At 53.3% G+C, this 15,728-nt stretch overlaps 7 protein-coding genes across 7 annotated transcripts; 4 read left to right on the top strand and 3 right to left on the bottom strand.

The window, feature by feature from the left end:
• Window positions 1-36: 36 nt before the first annotated feature.
• PG997_010775 (NADH-dependent flavin oxidoreductase nadA) lies at window positions 37-1,466 on the top strand (the record flags this gene model as incomplete). Its single annotated transcript, XM_066815090.1, is given in 3 exon segments — window positions 37-638; window positions 706-844; window positions 858-1,466. The coding sequence occupies 3 exon segments, from the start codon at window positions 37-39 to the stop codon at window positions 1,464-1,466; spliced, it is 1,350 nt and encodes a 449-aa protein (XP_066664380.1).
• Window positions 1,467-2,208: 742 nt separating this feature from the next.
• Window positions 2,209-3,408, top strand: PG997_010774 (Integral membrane family protein; the record flags this gene model as incomplete). The annotated part of the gene is made up of 1 exon (XM_066815089.1): window positions 2,209-3,408. One exon carries the CDS (start codon window positions 2,209-2,211, stop codon window positions 3,406-3,408), a length of 1,200 nt encoding a protein of 399 aa, XP_066664379.1.
• Window positions 3,409-3,600: 192 nt separating this feature from the next.
• Window positions 3,601-4,527, bottom strand: PG997_010773 (uncharacterized protein; the record flags this gene model as incomplete). Its single annotated transcript, XM_066815088.1, has 3 exons — window positions 3,601-4,009; window positions 4,073-4,226; window positions 4,320-4,527. The coding sequence occupies 3 exons, from the start codon at window positions 4,525-4,527 to the stop codon at window positions 3,601-3,603; spliced, it is 771 nt and encodes a 256-aa protein (XP_066664378.1).
• A 379-nt stretch (window positions 4,528-4,906) lies between these two features.
• Window positions 4,907-6,533, top strand: PG997_010772 (uncharacterized protein; the record flags this gene model as incomplete). The annotated part of the gene is made up of 3 exons (XM_066815087.1): window positions 4,907-5,020; window positions 5,123-5,256; window positions 5,318-6,533. The coding sequence occupies 3 exons, from the start codon at window positions 4,907-4,909 to the stop codon at window positions 6,531-6,533; spliced, it is 1,464 nt and encodes a 487-aa protein (XP_066664377.1).
• Window positions 6,534-7,334: 801 nt separating this feature from the next.
• On the bottom strand, window positions 7,335-8,600 carry PG997_010771 (uncharacterized protein; the record flags this gene model as incomplete). Its single annotated transcript, XM_066815086.1, has 3 exons — window positions 7,335-7,962; window positions 8,038-8,131; window positions 8,213-8,600. 3 exons carry the CDS (start codon window positions 8,598-8,600, stop codon window positions 7,335-7,337), a joined length of 1,110 nt encoding a protein of 369 aa, XP_066664376.1.
• A 3,228-nt stretch (window positions 8,601-11,828) lies between these two features.
• On the top strand, window positions 11,829-12,242 carry PG997_010770 (uncharacterized protein; the record flags this gene model as incomplete). The annotated part of the gene is made up of 1 exon (XM_066815085.1): window positions 11,829-12,242. One exon carries the CDS (start codon window positions 11,829-11,831, stop codon window positions 12,240-12,242), a length of 414 nt encoding a protein of 137 aa, XP_066664375.1.
• A 599-nt stretch (window positions 12,243-12,841) lies between these two features.
• Window positions 12,842-15,475, bottom strand: PG997_010769 (uncharacterized protein; the record flags this gene model as incomplete). The annotated part of the gene is made up of 7 exons (XM_066815084.1): window positions 12,842-12,889; window positions 13,045-13,179; window positions 13,272-13,531; window positions 13,581-13,854; window positions 13,909-14,028; window positions 14,094-14,923; window positions 14,998-15,475. 7 exons carry the CDS (start codon window positions 15,473-15,475, stop codon window positions 12,842-12,844), a joined length of 2,145 nt encoding a protein of 714 aa, XP_066664374.1.
• Between the last annotated feature and the right edge of the window lie 253 nt (window positions 15,476-15,728).

Genomic DNA, 15,728 nt, shown 5'->3' with positions numbered 1-15,728 from the left:
CCCCTTGAAACAAAAACGCAAACGCCTCATCCAACCATGGCGCCATCACAGCAACCCCGCATCCAGAGCGAGAAGGTCGACGTCTCGTCCCTGGGCCAGCCCCTGCACTTCGAGTTCAGCGGCAAGACGGCGCCCAACCGGTTCCTCAAGGGCGCCATGACGGAGCGCCTGTCGACCTGGGACCCCAAGGACAAGCCCAAGCGCGGCGTGCCAACCGACCGCCTCGTCAACGTGTACCGTCGCTGGGGCGAGGGCGGCCACGGCGTCATCCTGACGGGCAACGTCATGGTCGCCTACGACCAGCTCGAGGCCGCGGGCAACCCCATCATCCCCGCCGACGCCCCCTTCGAGGGCGAGCGCTTCGACCAGTTCCGGGAGCTCGCGGCGCAGAGCAAGAAGCACGGCAGTCTTATTATCGCGCAGCTGTCGCACCCGGGTCGCCAGGTTACAGACGCTATTAACCCGACGCCCATCAGTGCGAGCGACGTCCAGCTCGAGGGCGAGGTTATGGGGATGACGTTTGGCAAGCCCCGCGCTATGGAGAAGAAGGACTTTGACGAGGTCATTGGCGGCTTCGCTCATGCGGCTGAGTACCTGTACAAGGCCGGCTACGACGGAGTCGAGCTGCACGGAGCCCAGTAAGTTGACTTCCCCCGATGCATAAGAGTAGTTCCTTCGGATGAGCGAACGCTGACCGATGTCTAGCGGCTACCTCCTCGCCCAGTTCCTGGCCCCCTCCACCAACAAGCGAACCGACCAATACGGCGGCCCCCTCCTGAACCGCGCCCGCATCATCTTCGAGATCGCCGACGCGATCCGCGCGCGTGCCCGACAACGGCTTCGGGTTGAGCATCAAGCTCAATAGCGTCGAGTTCCAGGAGGGCGGCTTCTCGACCGAGGACTGCCAGCAGCTCTGCGTCGAACTCGAGAAGCACCAGTTTGACTTCGTCGAGCTCTCGGGCGGCACCTACCAGGCCCTCGGGTTCCAGCACAAGCGCGAGTCCACCAAGAAGCGCGAGGCCTTCTTCTTGGACTTCGCGGACCAGATCGTGCCGCAGCTCAAGAAGACCAAGGCGTACGTCACCGGCGGGCTCCGCTCGGCGAGCGCCATGGTGGAGGCGCTGAACTCGGTGCATGGTGTCGGGCTGGCGCGGCCCATCACGCACGAGTTCGATCTGCCGAACAAGATCCTCGCGGGAAAGGTGACCGGCGCGCTCGACTACAAGCTCGACGAGCAGGATTTCGGCATCACCAACGTCGCGGCCGGCACGCAGATCCGCCTCGTCGGCAACGACAAGGAGCCGCTCGACCTTACCAACGATGAGCACCTGAAGGCGTTCCAGAGTTCCATGCAGCAATGGGGCAAGGAGATGGGCGAGAGCAAGGATGGCTCCAAGTACGGATACGTCGATATTCTGGGGACCAAGTTGGAGCCTTACGGTACTGCTTACGCTGTGTCGACGTAGAGGTGCCCGGTGAGGTTTGGATAGACGCGGGCTTAGATGTGTAGCTTCTTAGAACGAATTAATGAGACATGATATCGCATCAATGTTGGATTTGGGATGTGTTACTTGAAGTGTTTACAAATTGTCGGAACGGGGGTAGATTGACTTGGATATTAACGGAGCAGTCTTTAGATGCAAGGGGTGACGTAGAGTGGAAAGAGTTATGGCCTCACAAATCCCATGTCTGCAATAGAATCAGCAATTACCGCCAGAAAAATGCAACGCGTGGTGATACATAACATTACACCAACAGGTGCTATATCTTAACTGCCTTACTGTATGGAAAATTGGGTAATGGGGCCACGTTCTTAGGCCAAGTGGTGTTTGCCTCTTTCATCCAAATTGTCTGGATATGGCAAACTGCACACATCACCTGCCAACGGCGTCTCGGGTTACACAGCATTCGACTCAGATAGATTGAGCCGCATATCTTGGCGCGTTTGCCATTGGGTGCGACCAACGAGATGCCGTAAACAGCAAGGGGGCTGCGAAGCGACCTGCCGACTGCAAGGGCTTGCGTTATGACATCCAAGGGCGTCGGGCCGTGAGTTGCGGATAAGGGGTCACGCAACAACCATCCACTGGTTAGTACAATAGATCGTCCACACTACCTCGTCCGAATCTACCAGCCCTTTACGTCCCGTGGTTTAACATTTCAAACCTCAGATAATACCATCAATAATACATCAACACCTATCCGAAGATGGTATATATAGACGGCGTGAACTTGCAACCCGGCAAAGTGCCCCCGCAACTGCAACCCAACTCAACCTCACCACCGCCTGCTCCTCTGGAAGAATATGCGAATCCACACGCCGGAGTGCTGTCCGCGAGCATCTGGTGCCTGACCATGGCGGGCGCCGCCGTGCTAGCCCTGAGAATCTTCGCCAAAGTGAGCCGCGCCCGCCCTCTCTGGTGGGACGACGCCGCCATGATCTGCGCCTGGCTGCTGCAGTTCGCGGCGGCCTGCTGCGCGCAGCGCGCCGCGGACCTCGGACTCGGACTGGGCCGCGACCGTCTCAATCTGCACCCGGGCCGGGTCTACCAGCTCGCCACCCTGGCGCTGGTCTACCCGAACCTCGAGACCATCGTCGTTGGCACCGCGCGCGTCTCCTTCGCCCTGGCCTTGCTCCGCCTCCGGCGGGACCGCTGGTGGCGCCTCGCCATCTGGATCATCGTCGCGGGCCTGGTCGGCGTGACCATGTTCGCCCTCGTCCTCGTCCGGCTGACGCAGTGCATCCCCCTGCAGAAGCTGCAGTACGGCGAGATGGAGGGGACGTGCCGGGGCGACGGGAGGGCGGTGCTGTACGTCGGCTGGGCGAGCGGGGCGTGGAGCGCGTTTAGCGATTTCGCGCTGATTGCGATGTCGTGGGTTGTGGTGTGGTCGGTCAGGAAGATGCGGACGCGCGAGAAGGTCGGGACGGGGTTGGCGATGAGTATTGGGGTGGTGTCGGGGGGTATCACGATCTTTCGGTATGCGTGGATATCGCCGGGGTTTATGGCGGACTTCTATGGTAAGCAAGTTTCTCATCCGTTCTTGCGCGATACCAATACTGACTTGAGTTCAGAGTACGGCTGGTTCGGCTGGATCCTCATGTCCGCCGAAGGCATGTCCAGCCTCATCGCCGCCAGCATCCCGGCCCTCCGCGCGTTTCTGCTCGGGATGCGAGCCGACTTCCGGGCCCGGTTCCACGCACCCCTGACGTACTTCCAGCGGACGTGGGGCCAGTCCGGCACGACCTTGCGGCGGGAGGACAGCGCTACTGGCGAGAGTGAAGCCGGGCGGTGTCCCGGGATTAAGGTCGAGAGGGACTTCGTCGTTTGCCATGATGCCACTCCGCCTCGGGTAGACAGACACAATCGTGTCTCTCGGCTGGAGAAGGGTTATCTTCATTGCGAATAGAGGTGTTGCTGACAGGTAGGAAGGAGCTTTGCCTAAAACTTTGATTTTCGCGGCCCTGTGGGAATGTACGTCTAGTAGATATCTAAAATTCGTGCGAGGGGTTGATCTCTGAAATATAGAGATCATTTTAGTTCTCTTAAGCAACATCGTTTTTCGAATTACTCCCGGTCTACGATAGACATTATTAACATGCTACTTGAACATTGCGGCAAATGCATTTGAATCCATATGCCCCTGAAATTCCCTGCTCTCGTTCTGAGCCACCAGGTTTCCGAACGTCTGCTCAACACCCTTTTGGGCTGCACCGACTATTCCCTGCATAGCGATAGACTTGTCCACCTGCATATCACCAAACGTCTGGCCGGTCCGCGTCGCCTGTGACGCCTTCAGGGCGGCCTTGCAGGTATCCTGCAGCGCGTCGTTTATGTCGCGGCTGGACTGATCATCTTCAATCTGGAGTTGCTGCATCTTGTCCTCCAGCGTTGGATAATTGGAAGCCTCTTGGGAAAGCTTGGAGACCAATGCCGACAATGTCTTCTCTAGGGCGGTGAAGCGAGAACTCATCTGCTCGATATCTCCAGATGTGCGGCTTGAGATGAGTCTGCGTATGGCTAATTAGTCTTTTCTTCGCATTTTACCCAGGTTATAAGCCACTTCGACTTACAATGTGACAGTTGTTATAGCGACCGTGATAGTGTCTTGGCAGCCGTTCAATTGCCGGTTGAACTGGGTTATCTCCGACTCGTGGAGGCTGACGTTCACCCTGTCCCTCTTGCTCAGAACGGAACTTGTCGAATGAGCAGTGTATCGAGACATTGCTGCGGTGAAATTGTCTCAGAGCAATTTGGTGGAATCCAAGGCTCTTTGGAGGCGAATATCGCGCAGAATGGCGCCCAGATGGGTCGAAGTACTGCTGCTGCTGTTGCTGCTGCTGGTAGGTTTCAAGATGGCGGTCAGGGCGCTCAGGGAATCCTCTGTCCCGGAAAGGAGCGCTCTCGAGTGGACAACGACCTGCGGCGCCTCTTGCAACCCATCGATGACCTTGGTGGCGGCTTTAGCGCTCTGCACGGCGAGGCCGGCGACAGCGATGACACTGGCTGTGGCACTCAACGGATCCATGGTGCTAAAGAGTAATCTCGATAAGTCCAGGCTACCCGTGGGAGGAGGGGCAAGGTAGGGGTTTCTGTAATTTATGTTCTTCGTTATTGCTGTAGGTGAGGTCAGCTGCCAAGTAATATTGGATTGATATGTAACATCTCGGACATTCTGCCGTCTGGTCTCATATGTGACAGTTTCATTTCACATTCATTGGTTAGCAATCATATTTCAGAGACTGGCTTTATTTCCGCTGGGTTCCCCGTCTGGTCTCTGTTCAAGATGCCCCATGATCTTCCAATCAACACTGCCTTCCTCTGTCTCCCGTCACAGGTCCTTTTCGAGCGCAACATTATCCTGCAGGTTCAAAGACGTGTCTTGGAGATCACCTGATTTCACTACGATGTCAGACACTATTGGGTCCGGATCAGGCACAAGCCAGACCTTCGGCAACTCGTCAGTCGGCAGTGGGGGTCGGCTCTTCCAGGGTATAGTTAAGGAGACATCCATATGCACGGTACGCTTACTCACTGCCTCACACCATCCCAAGCTACTTCCGCTATCGTCTGGTACTGACTGGTATTGACTGACATTTGTTCAAGATCAATCGGAGACACAGCCAAGTCCAACCATTCTTATTCCCTTCAGTCGCGACGCGGACTTCGTCCAACGCGGAGAGATTATGGACCGGCTTCATCAGCGTCGTGCCCAGAGCTTTTCGCGCACTGCATTGGTCGGCTTGGGTGGGGTCGGGTAATTACTATACCTTTACATACGCTGTACTCGGCCAAGCTTTCTGACAGAAACCAAATAGGAAATCTCAGCTCGCCATCGAGTACGCATACCAAGTCCGTGAGCGGTCGCCGGAGACCTGGGTCTTCTGGATCTTCGCAGACACAGCGAGACGGTTTGAGATGGACTTTCAAAACATTGCCACCTATGCTAGGCTGCCGGGGCAACACAGCCCCCGAGCCGATGTCTTGCAGTTGGTTACCAACTGGCTGGTCAGTGAGAGCAGTGGGGAATGGGTCATCATCCTCGACAATGTCGATAGTGCCGACTTTATGATCGACAGCACTCAGAGTCCTCATCCCAACCGCCCACATCTCGTATCGTATCTTCCCAGTTGCGAGAAAGGTTCCATTCTCGTGACCTCTCGCAACAAGAATGCGACCTTGAAGCTCGTCGAGCTGCGCAACATCATACAAGTCGACCCAATGAGCCAAGAGGAAGCGGTCGCCCTGGCAGAGAAGAAGCTGGGGAAGTCGGATGACAAGATGAAATGCCTTGCCGACTCCCTCGAGTACGTGCCTCTCGCGATTGTCCAGGCGGCAGCCTACATCACTCGGCTGGCATCGCTTTGCTCCGTTAATCAGTACCTTGAGAGGTTTGCACAGAGCGACCACGACAAAGCAAGCCTTCTCAACTTCGAAGGCGGGCAGCTCCGGCGAGACCCGGAAGCCAAGAACTCCATCATCATCACTTGGCAGCTGATGTTTGACCACATTCACCGGACCAGACCGTCGGCAGCTCATCTCCTTTCGTACATGAGCGTTTTTAACTCTCAGCTTATTGTGATCGACATGTTGCGACCTCCCGTTTTTCAGTCACAGCGTCCCACCGTAGCTAAATGTTGCCCGTTGCATAACATGTGCAAATCATCGAAAATGGGTTTTTCTGAGGAAGATATCTTGCATTTAGCAGATTGTTCCTTAATTTCGACACGCCCAGACGGGCAATGGGTTCAAATGCACAGCCTGGTGCAACTGGCCACACGAAGATGGCTTCAAGCCGCAGGGGATCGTGGTTTTGATCTTTGGCAAGACTATCTTTTTATCGTCTGTACTGCATATTGCCGGAGCGTACTGATTCCACCTCCGTGTTCACTTCTTGGCTGTCTGAGGACCTACGCGATTCCAGCTCGGAAAGGGAATCGGTTTCAGCAGAGCATGGTCTTAGAATGGTTAAAGACATCCAGAACTTTGCACCAGCCCTCCCAAATGACAAAATCGGTGTCATGGCATGGCTGAACTTACAGCTTAAAGTCGCTTCCTTTTGTATGGCTAAGCTGCATATGCCAGCAGTTGCCATGTGGCCTATGAACGCTGCACTCGAAATTTGTTTCGAACAATCTGGTCAAAATTGGGATTTGACCTTGACTTTTTTTGTTCTTTTGCTTTTCGACGAGACCATGGGGATGAGCATCCGCACACGCTGACTCACATGAACGGGCTGGCCTTGCTTTATGTGAGCCAAGGCAAGTTGAAAGAGGCGGTCGAGGTGTTGAGCCAAGCAAGCACCGTTATGGCTCTGCAATCAAAGGCCCAAGCTCCAATTACGACCTTCTGGGATCCAAGACTGGTCAACCAGCATATCTACGCCATGATTTATGATGTCGAGGAGAATGATCATTTGACTGCATCATTGACCAGAACATTGATCAAGATATCTAGAACGTTCTTGGGCCTGATCGTGGACGTCGGTAAAAACCACGAAGAGTCCATTTCTTACTTTCTCAAAGAGAGCTTAGCCCGCATCCAGGCAGGAACTTATGCAGAATTGAAATTGATGGGGTCAAGCTACGAGAATGGTAGTGGTTACAAGGACGAGGGCATATCACCGCCAAATAAGAGGATGGTAGCCTTGCAGGCTTCAAGTCAATTTTCAGCTTGGCTTCGAAAAAGGGAATCGGGAGACCTCACAGCCGTACTACCGTAGTTAGAGATCATAGTGGGTTCGGAATAGGTGAGGTGGTTTATTTAGTTTCTCACCACTCCGATTCAAAACATGTCAACTGGTCCTGTTCAAAGCTTTCAACACGGGCGTAGTAATTAATACCCGTAACAAAGAATCGAGCTCTCCGTTTTCATCACCTCAGACACCTTGATGTGATCGGCGAAGCCCAAATACGGCATCATATCATCAAGGGAGGCCGTCATCCTTCCCTCCGGGTCATCCTGGGTCTTCCGGCCCCCATACGCCTCCTGGTGCCTATACTTGGACTGCTGCCAGAGCCACCAGAGCCGGTCAATCTGGGTATGGTGCAAATAGAAAAGGGGATCATTAGGAGACGAAGCGACCGCCAACTCGCCGCCGACGGCCTTATGTACAGCGTCGTGCGGGCCGCCCTCGAGGTCCTGGCGGTAGCTATCGTAGTCGCGCCGCTCCTGGACGTCCGCGACGGCCCGGGCCGAATACGCAGGGGACCGCATGTCGCCCGGGAACGCCGCGAGCCCGTCGTTGAAGTTGCGCGACAGGCAGTGCGGCGCGTGCGCGGTCTCGGCGTAGACCACGGTCAGGTTCGCGAAGGGGCCGTCCTGCACGCAGACGTCCAGGGTCGGGTTGGCGCTGTCGAGGCGGTGGGGGCCGGGGCCGACGCCGTCGCCGCCGAAGCCGTGGACGGGGTCCCAGATGGAGGAGTTGGAGGGGTTGGGGGTGTCCAGGGTCCAGTCCCAGTATCTACACACATTAGGGGGTTTTGCTGTTTAGTAAAGAGTAACTAAAGAGGGTGTTGAAATGTGAACCCAGACTTACGACATGACGCCATTGTAACCGCAGGCTTTCAACTCTGATTCGTAGAGATGAACAAAATAGCGGTGCCAGGGAAGGAACTGAGCGACGAAATGAACTGTAGACCGGAGCAAAGGTTAACTTATCAGTCTGAGGCGCCGGCGAGGGGGCTAATAATCGCTGCTGCTGCACTACCTACTATCGCTATTCAAGTGCGCGTGGACCCAAGTGAAGTCATCGTAAAGAGTCGTGTTCAAGCCCAGCTTGGAGGGCTTGGTCCGGAGACACAGCACCGCATTGGTGTATTGCTTCTGCGTAGCCGCGTCCAACGTGCGCCATTCGACACGCTTCTGGGGAGTGGCGCAGGTGGAACCATTCTTGGGTGCTTCGATCAGGTTTGTGTCGTTTGCACCTGGTGGCTTGCCGGTATCAGTCGAAGGGCAAAAAGGAAAAAAGAAGAAAGATTTGCATGCTTCCTCTTGACGACGGACGACGGCTGGAGCGGCCGGGATCGTGTGGCCGGTGCCACGAGGAAGGACGGCGGCGGCAGCGGCGAGGCAGGGGAGAAGAGACCAAGGGATGTGCATTGTGATAGGTGGCGTGGGTGAGTATATATATAACGTGGGTAGATGGGTGCAATAGTTGGATAAAAGGCCAAGCCCGTCTAATGAATTCCTCTATGAACAGCAATTAACAATATACGGACCAGTAGCTATGTACGATAATGCTCTTTCTATTAGCCACAGAACACACCAATAGCTCTCACGATACTATGGTAACATGAAAGGAGTAAGGTACTGAGGTGAAAACCCAGCAACGGATTAAGGGACCGTCGGCCAGCATTGTGGCTGAGTCAAGCCACCTACGCAAGTACTGGTAGGTATGCGAAATGCTAAATGCCGTATTCGCACCTCCACTATACATGATCCGCCTCGAGCGCCAAAAAGAGTAACCGTTATAGGTAAGATGTCTGCATAACCTGATTGGCCGTAGAGCTCTGGCACAGCGCACAGTACGGTACGTGCTGGCGTCTCACGTAGTGTGCACGCTCTCTAACTGGATAAAAAACCATCTTCACAACTATGACTTTTTTGGTGCTCAGGGGCATAAAGTATAAATAGTCTGAACTATCCACTCCAAGGGGGAAATACTCCGAATCGTACACATCTCCGGTGTGACATATTGCAGCCGGCATGCCAAAGGACCTGGACCTGTTGACTGCCTGATCTGGGTAACTTTCAGATTTCAAGCTGGACGTCTCACCGTCTTACTTGTGGCTTGGGGCTGTTGTCTCGGGCGGTTACGTGCCGCTCGATCATTGCACAGCCTCCACCAGGCACTGTACCGCACCGCCTATAGAGGCTTACCGCCAGCTACATACCCAATGGCGCAATGGACAGCCTCTTTGCACATCGTGTACAGTCCCATCTTCAGTCACCTTCAAACAATAATTGACAATGCTAGGTCTGGATTGCCACTAAACTGTATCCCAGTACTAGATCAGAAATAAACGCCGTACTTGGTGTCTTCCGACAAATCGAAACCCTCAACGCCGCGCCCCAAAAAAGTCCAAAGCAGTATAACGATAATAATTCAGGACCCAGCTGACTGCCCTAGCCACCTGTGGCTACGTTCTGTGGTGACCAACCAGCGATCCAGTACCCGATGAAAACGTGATTCCTAATACGTTCGCCGGGACGGGAGACGTGTCAAGTCTCCAAGTGCCTCTCCCTTGAACACAACCTGCTGTACGTATTCATCACCTCTCCTGGTTGGCTTGAACTTCTCTCTTGGAATTGGAGGTGGCCGCTGAATCGTCTTGTTGTGCACCTCAGCAATAGGGCCCTCGATGATATTCCTTTTCTGGACGTTCAACATGCGCCCTTGAGCTTTTTCGTTCTTCCGGTTCTGCTCCACAAACTGAGCAGGCGCATGCACATGTTAGCTACCCAGAATTACAATGGGGAAGAAATGCGGGTTTCTAACATGGTACCAATCATCCTCGGGAACGTCGTCGAATTTGTACCCTTGACGTAGCATCTCCCGTGGGACATCTTGGCGGATTATCACGCCAGTACCTCCGGCGCACCCCCGGGCGTATTCCTTGTCGTAGGTGAAGTATGCGGCACTTTGATTGGAGGTATGGAAGTCCCCGGCCCGCTGAGTAGTAATTTGTTTGGCGTCATGGCTTTGGAAATATTCCTCTGCCTTCCTTCGGTCGGATGATCCACGATAAATTGGTCGAGTGATACCTTGAGGAGCACTTCAACGCCGCCAGCTGACTATTGCACATATTACCGTAGACTGTATGTGATACACAATCTAGGGGAGGTATATCTGTGAATCAATAGGACTTACTAGTGTTTCCCCTGACTGGAAGCCGGTTGTATCGGTGGTGGTGGCTGAGCTTTGTGGGACTTGCCGAAAACCATGTTGATTGGCAGTTACGTGGGAAAATATGATGTTATACTTGGACAGTGGTTGGTTGTAGTGATGCTAGACAACTGGCTTATGAGGATATCCTCGAAATGCGAGATGCTTGAACTTATATTACACGTCTTCATTGCCCTTCTGGGTGGGATAGCTAAAACAAAAGGGTTGACGCCAGGACCTTGCCAGTATTCATTGCGACCATGATGGTATCACACGCCAACGACACTGACTATGCGGGAGCATACTATCCATGGACTGAACCAAAGGTACTTAACACGTTTACCGCTGACCCGAACAACCGGAATGCCTTCCTGGCCAATGAATACATCAACAAAATACCCCCTGTCAGTCTGGCGAACGTGTGTTGGTAGGAGAATTGTTCCACGGAGGAACCCATTGGCCAACTTTCTGCAAGGATCTAACATATATGTCCAGCCCAGGGAGACAAGGGCAGAAGGCAGAACTATTATTGACAAGATCCTGCCAAGGATCTTCTGTGCCTTAGCCTAACGTTGAGCGTGAACCTTATCTTCCATTCTCGTCCCATCATGTCGCCAGACGCGCGCCTAGATGGTAGTTGGTCATCTTATGCGGCCTTGCGGCCCATGCTGGTGGCGTGGGGCCAAACTTCGCGGCCTTTTAGACGCAAACTCCAGAACCGACGAATAAACTAGCAAACCCCCCAATGCAGCCAAATACAATACATCATTAACTACACGGGTTCAACCCAGCAATAAAGGTTAAAAAAATTAAACAAAATTAGAAATAGTTGAAACAGCCAATTCTAAGTTATACTGTATTTTTTCTGTTGTTTTACACCTCGAAACTACTATTAAATACTGTTCGATAGATGGTGCGTTTTGGTACAGTATTGGGGGGGGGTTACTAGTTTATTCGTCCGACCGGGTGGCAAAGCGCACCAACTGCATACTCTAGTGGAGTAGTGGGTGCATGAACCTTGGTCCGTGACCTCAGTATTGAAGAGTTGTAAGTTCTTGGCTACACAGAAGACTGAGCAAGATCCGTTTCATGTGCCTCTCTGCATCTGCATCTGTCAAATAACTGCAGCTTTGAACATAGGAGAATCAATTACCAGCAGCATGTGATGTTAAGCGATTGGCTGGAGGCAAAGGGGTTGCCGCTGGCGTGTTCAAAATTACTCCACTTACCACACCCGATATGTGATTGGTTGAAAATGGGATTCCACTTCTCTTGCCCGTTCCCGGACCATTAAAAGCACGCGAGTGTTTTGTTCAAGTTAAACATGCACAGCAGTGTTTGGCAACCGGAAATCATCATTTGAAAACTCTCCTACGCCAGACATACTTCGCACTATCCTCATCATGTCAGAAGAAACTCCCACCGATATTCCCACATTCACCATGACCCCCGAGCTCGAACGTGTTCTCGCGCGGGGTCGCGACATGCACCCAACGTTCCCCGACGACGTGCAACTGGCACTTGGGACATTTGGGGTGCTCAATCCGAAATATACGGAATCCATAAACCTCCCAGACTTGGGGGATAAGAGAGGCATTCTACAGTACGTGGGCCTCAACGATGCCATGATCGACTGGGCTCTTGAGAAGTACCATGCCGACTTCCCGTCAGACCCCGAAGAGTTAGCTGTCAAATTCAACGAGATGAATGGAGATATACCTACGGAGGGCTACCGATTTCCATTATTGGATCGCTTTAACACGATACTCGTGGATAGGGGTGTGCAAGAGATAGAAGAACTTGACATATCGTATGGTGAGTCTAGTTACCAACATAAAATAGAGTCGTTTACATGAAACTCACTAATAGAACACATCAGATGATTACGTCAAGGGTGGTTTAGCTGAGGGCCTCCGCCCTGAGTTTGCCATCTTTTGCGGTCTGCACCCGTCCGAGGCAGATTACCAAAACGAACGGTATCGCGATCTCTTCTACATCAAAGGATACCAGGAACATGCGGACAATATCATCGAGGGTTGGCTTGCTTCTTTGTCACTCTTATGGAACCAAAGGCTTAGACTGGAGGATGCCAAAAGCCACATCGAGGCGCAGGAGATGGAAACACAAAAGTAGACTTAGTTCCATCACGATACCAAGAGACCAGCGATGGCCATGGAGGTCCTAGCTGGGAAGACGTTCTATCTTGCTCTATGGGCTTTATCCAAAGTTTTTCTGTCTTATAACTACCTCTTGAGATAGCATGAATACCTCTATTGGTTTACTGATATGTCCTCTAGTCTTGACTTGTTATTCTGGCTCCTTCACGAAACTGTGACATGTAGAATCTTGTGGAGAAATAAAAGGATAGTTGAGTGGAGTTAATAGTAACTAATCTTGAGTCTTTTGCGGCCAATTGGATAACCCTCGTCCCGTGAACTCACATCAGCTCCGCCCTTTAGATGACCATGCTCAAGCCAGCGAGTGCGTCGAGACCCTGGGTGATCTTTCAGTAATATTAGTACAGAACCGCTGGTTTTGGGAGGGAACTGATAAGTGCTTCCCAACAGTTCTTGGAACGAGTCATCAAGCAGATACGGTATGTGGAATCGAAGTCCCTAAAGCGGAAGGCCAGATGCAACAAAGGGGGATGATACTCACATGCTGCCATCCGGGCGTTCCGAAAGTTGCCGCCAGACCAACCAGTCTCTCGCCGGCGGGGGCTCGCACGACATGCTTCCAGTCGCTTTCATCCCTTTCCTTCCCCCATGTAACTTCTCTCAAGTTGGTGGTAATCTGCATATTGATAATTCGCGGTTAGCGTGAAACAGCCTGGGATCATCATCCCATTCTCCTGTTAACGCGAGAGTGATGGCGCTCATACGTACTTTGATGGACTCGCACTTGTGGAGGCTGAATAGCGCCGACTCTGGCCGAAAGCCTATCTCAGTGATAAACTCGCCTCCGGCGCGGTCCAAATCGAGATTGTATCCCCAGCCGGTTTCACTGCAAGGGTTCCCAATCGTCTGGCTCGTCGCTGCTTGGCCTGTCTCGTCGTCCCCCCGCGAGCTCAACTCGGAGCGCAAAAGGCCGGCCCCCTGGCACCATACAGGCCGAGAGACGCTTGACCCTGCAGAAGTCCTCAGCCCTGGTAGCCCAGATCATAGCTTCAAATGCTATAGGCTGCGGATTGTCACTTTCTGACTCAAAGCTGAGCTTCCTTATAGGGTGTTCTCCATGGTAGGCCAGGTGCAGGCCTGGGACGTTCCAGAGACGTATCCCGCCGAGCAGCTCCCTGTAGTCTTCCTTCCACAGATATCGCGCCAGCCTGTCGGTCTCCAGATCCGCGAAGTTTACGGGGGACTTGCGCTGGTCATGTCGAGCCCTTTCCTCACCGTCATCGTTGTCGTATGTTGGCTTCAGCGCATCCACGATGCTGCATTGCGTGACTCTTGTCTGGCCATACACGAGCTGAATCACATTAGAGGGTCCTTGGCAGTACAAGCTAATAAAGACCGAACTTACTCCAAGTCGGCACAAGAGCCCGACTATCGTGTTCTTCTCACAAGAAGCCACGAGCGGACGCTGATTGTGGCCGATGTCTGTCTCACCGAATGCCATCTCCTTCCCTGAAATCATGACGACCTGGAAAAGCTCATACGGTCAGCGACGCCCCCTTTGACACATTCTATCGTTCCGGATCGGCTTACCGTTACGCCACGGGGAAGGAGCGTGTAAAAGGAAGCATTCTGCCGTCGTATGTCAAATCTCGGAATGTGCAGGATAAGCTCTCGAATCCAGTCACCCCGTGGAATCTCGGCTGCATTTGGCCGGGTAAAAGGATGCTCCTCGGCGCTAACGGGGAGCGGAGTGGTATCTATAGCTGCCAGAGTGCCATCTGAGTGCCAGTCAACGCTCATCATGTGGGAACTGTCGGCAAGGGCCTTCCACGATCGCAGGAGACCCCAATAAACGTCTTGTGGCCCGTTTACCTCTGATTGAGGCAAGGGCCAGGCGACTTGCTGCAGGTGGCCGTAACCCAAGATATCTGAACAAAACTCTTCAGGAATTGAGGGAGTAGCAGCTCGATCCGAAGATGGTGCCGAGAACTTATGATAAACCTGTTCGAGTTGCAGGCATGCCTTCCAGATACGTCGTCGGTTGGTCACCCCCAAAAAGGGCGTCTCGCTGCCCCTATCCGGGGATGTGCTAGAATTCGCCCATACGCAGATATCCTTGGCGTTAAGATGCTGCATAATGCCCTCTTTCCTCTCGAGGTCGTCCAATTCGTGATAGAAGGGAAATATGTGATTCCGTAGAATCTTCTTCCACAACTCCTGATCGTCGCGGAGTTGATAGTTTACTATCCACGATCCCTTGGACAAGCTCAGAAGATCCGCAAGATCCAGACTCATGACTATCATGTGAATGATCTCCAACGGGATTCTTCGAAATGGATCATGCACCACCTTTGGGCCTAGATCGCGGGGGAGGTCTGTCGAGTGAAGATGTCGGAGGATATGGCTTCCCTCAAGTGATCCTGCAATGCCTCATTCGTGCTCGGATCTGATATAAGCCAGATCTGACTGTCATGACAGGTCCAGTAATCCTGACGCGGGTCTTCTCCCACGAAACCATAGTCCAAGGCCAGATCGGCGGCAGAATAGGCAACCATGCTCTCCATTGTTCCGTACAATGCATTCAATTCCGCCTGGGAAACAGACTGCTCGCCGAACAGGGTACGTTGGAGGATGCCAAAGCACGGCCAATGAAAGGGGAAAAAAGGCTTGGGATCTCCGACGCTCCGGTACAAAGGATACAATGACAGGTGTCGAGATCGGCGGTACTGGCCGGGATTGATCGTGCCATTGAACGGTGGGCCGACCCATCTGTTGTCCATGTAACGCCCAACAGCGGATATATGGGCCTGAACCGGTATATCATCCAATCCTCGCCAGCAAATCGTCCAGGTACTATCCATCCACTGGATGTATTCATCCTGGCCGGGATCGGACAGTAAGTCACCGACATCGAAACGCCGACCGAGAGACCCGCCACAGATCGCGCAGTAGCAATGAGCACCTTCGGGCATGGTAGGTGTGGTGTGTGTGTGTTATGCTTCGTCAAATCCTCATTCATGGACTGAGGTCGGTTGCACAGATCACACAGTCGCTCGCTGCCTTGGCCGCAGAAAGAGGCGTCTCGGAGATCGGGGGCCGATGGGGGAAACATGGAAACACGCATACAGCACGTGATGCGCCCAGTACGTACCGGAAAGCCAGGGGGCTGTTCACCTCAACGCCACACCTCGGCTAACTCATTGGCGAGGGTTGTAACTGTACAGC

Source organism: Apiospora hydei, assembly GCF_038363865.1.
Source record: "Apiospora hydei strain CBS 114990 chromosome Unknown utg000008l_segment0_segment0, whole genome shotgun sequence".
In the NCBI taxonomy this organism is placed as follows: domain Eukaryota; kingdom Fungi; phylum Ascomycota; class Sordariomycetes; order Amphisphaeriales; family Apiosporaceae; genus Apiospora; species Apiospora hydei.
Note: the sequence above shows the minus strand (reverse complement) of the source record. Positions and strands in the feature narration are given on the sequence as shown.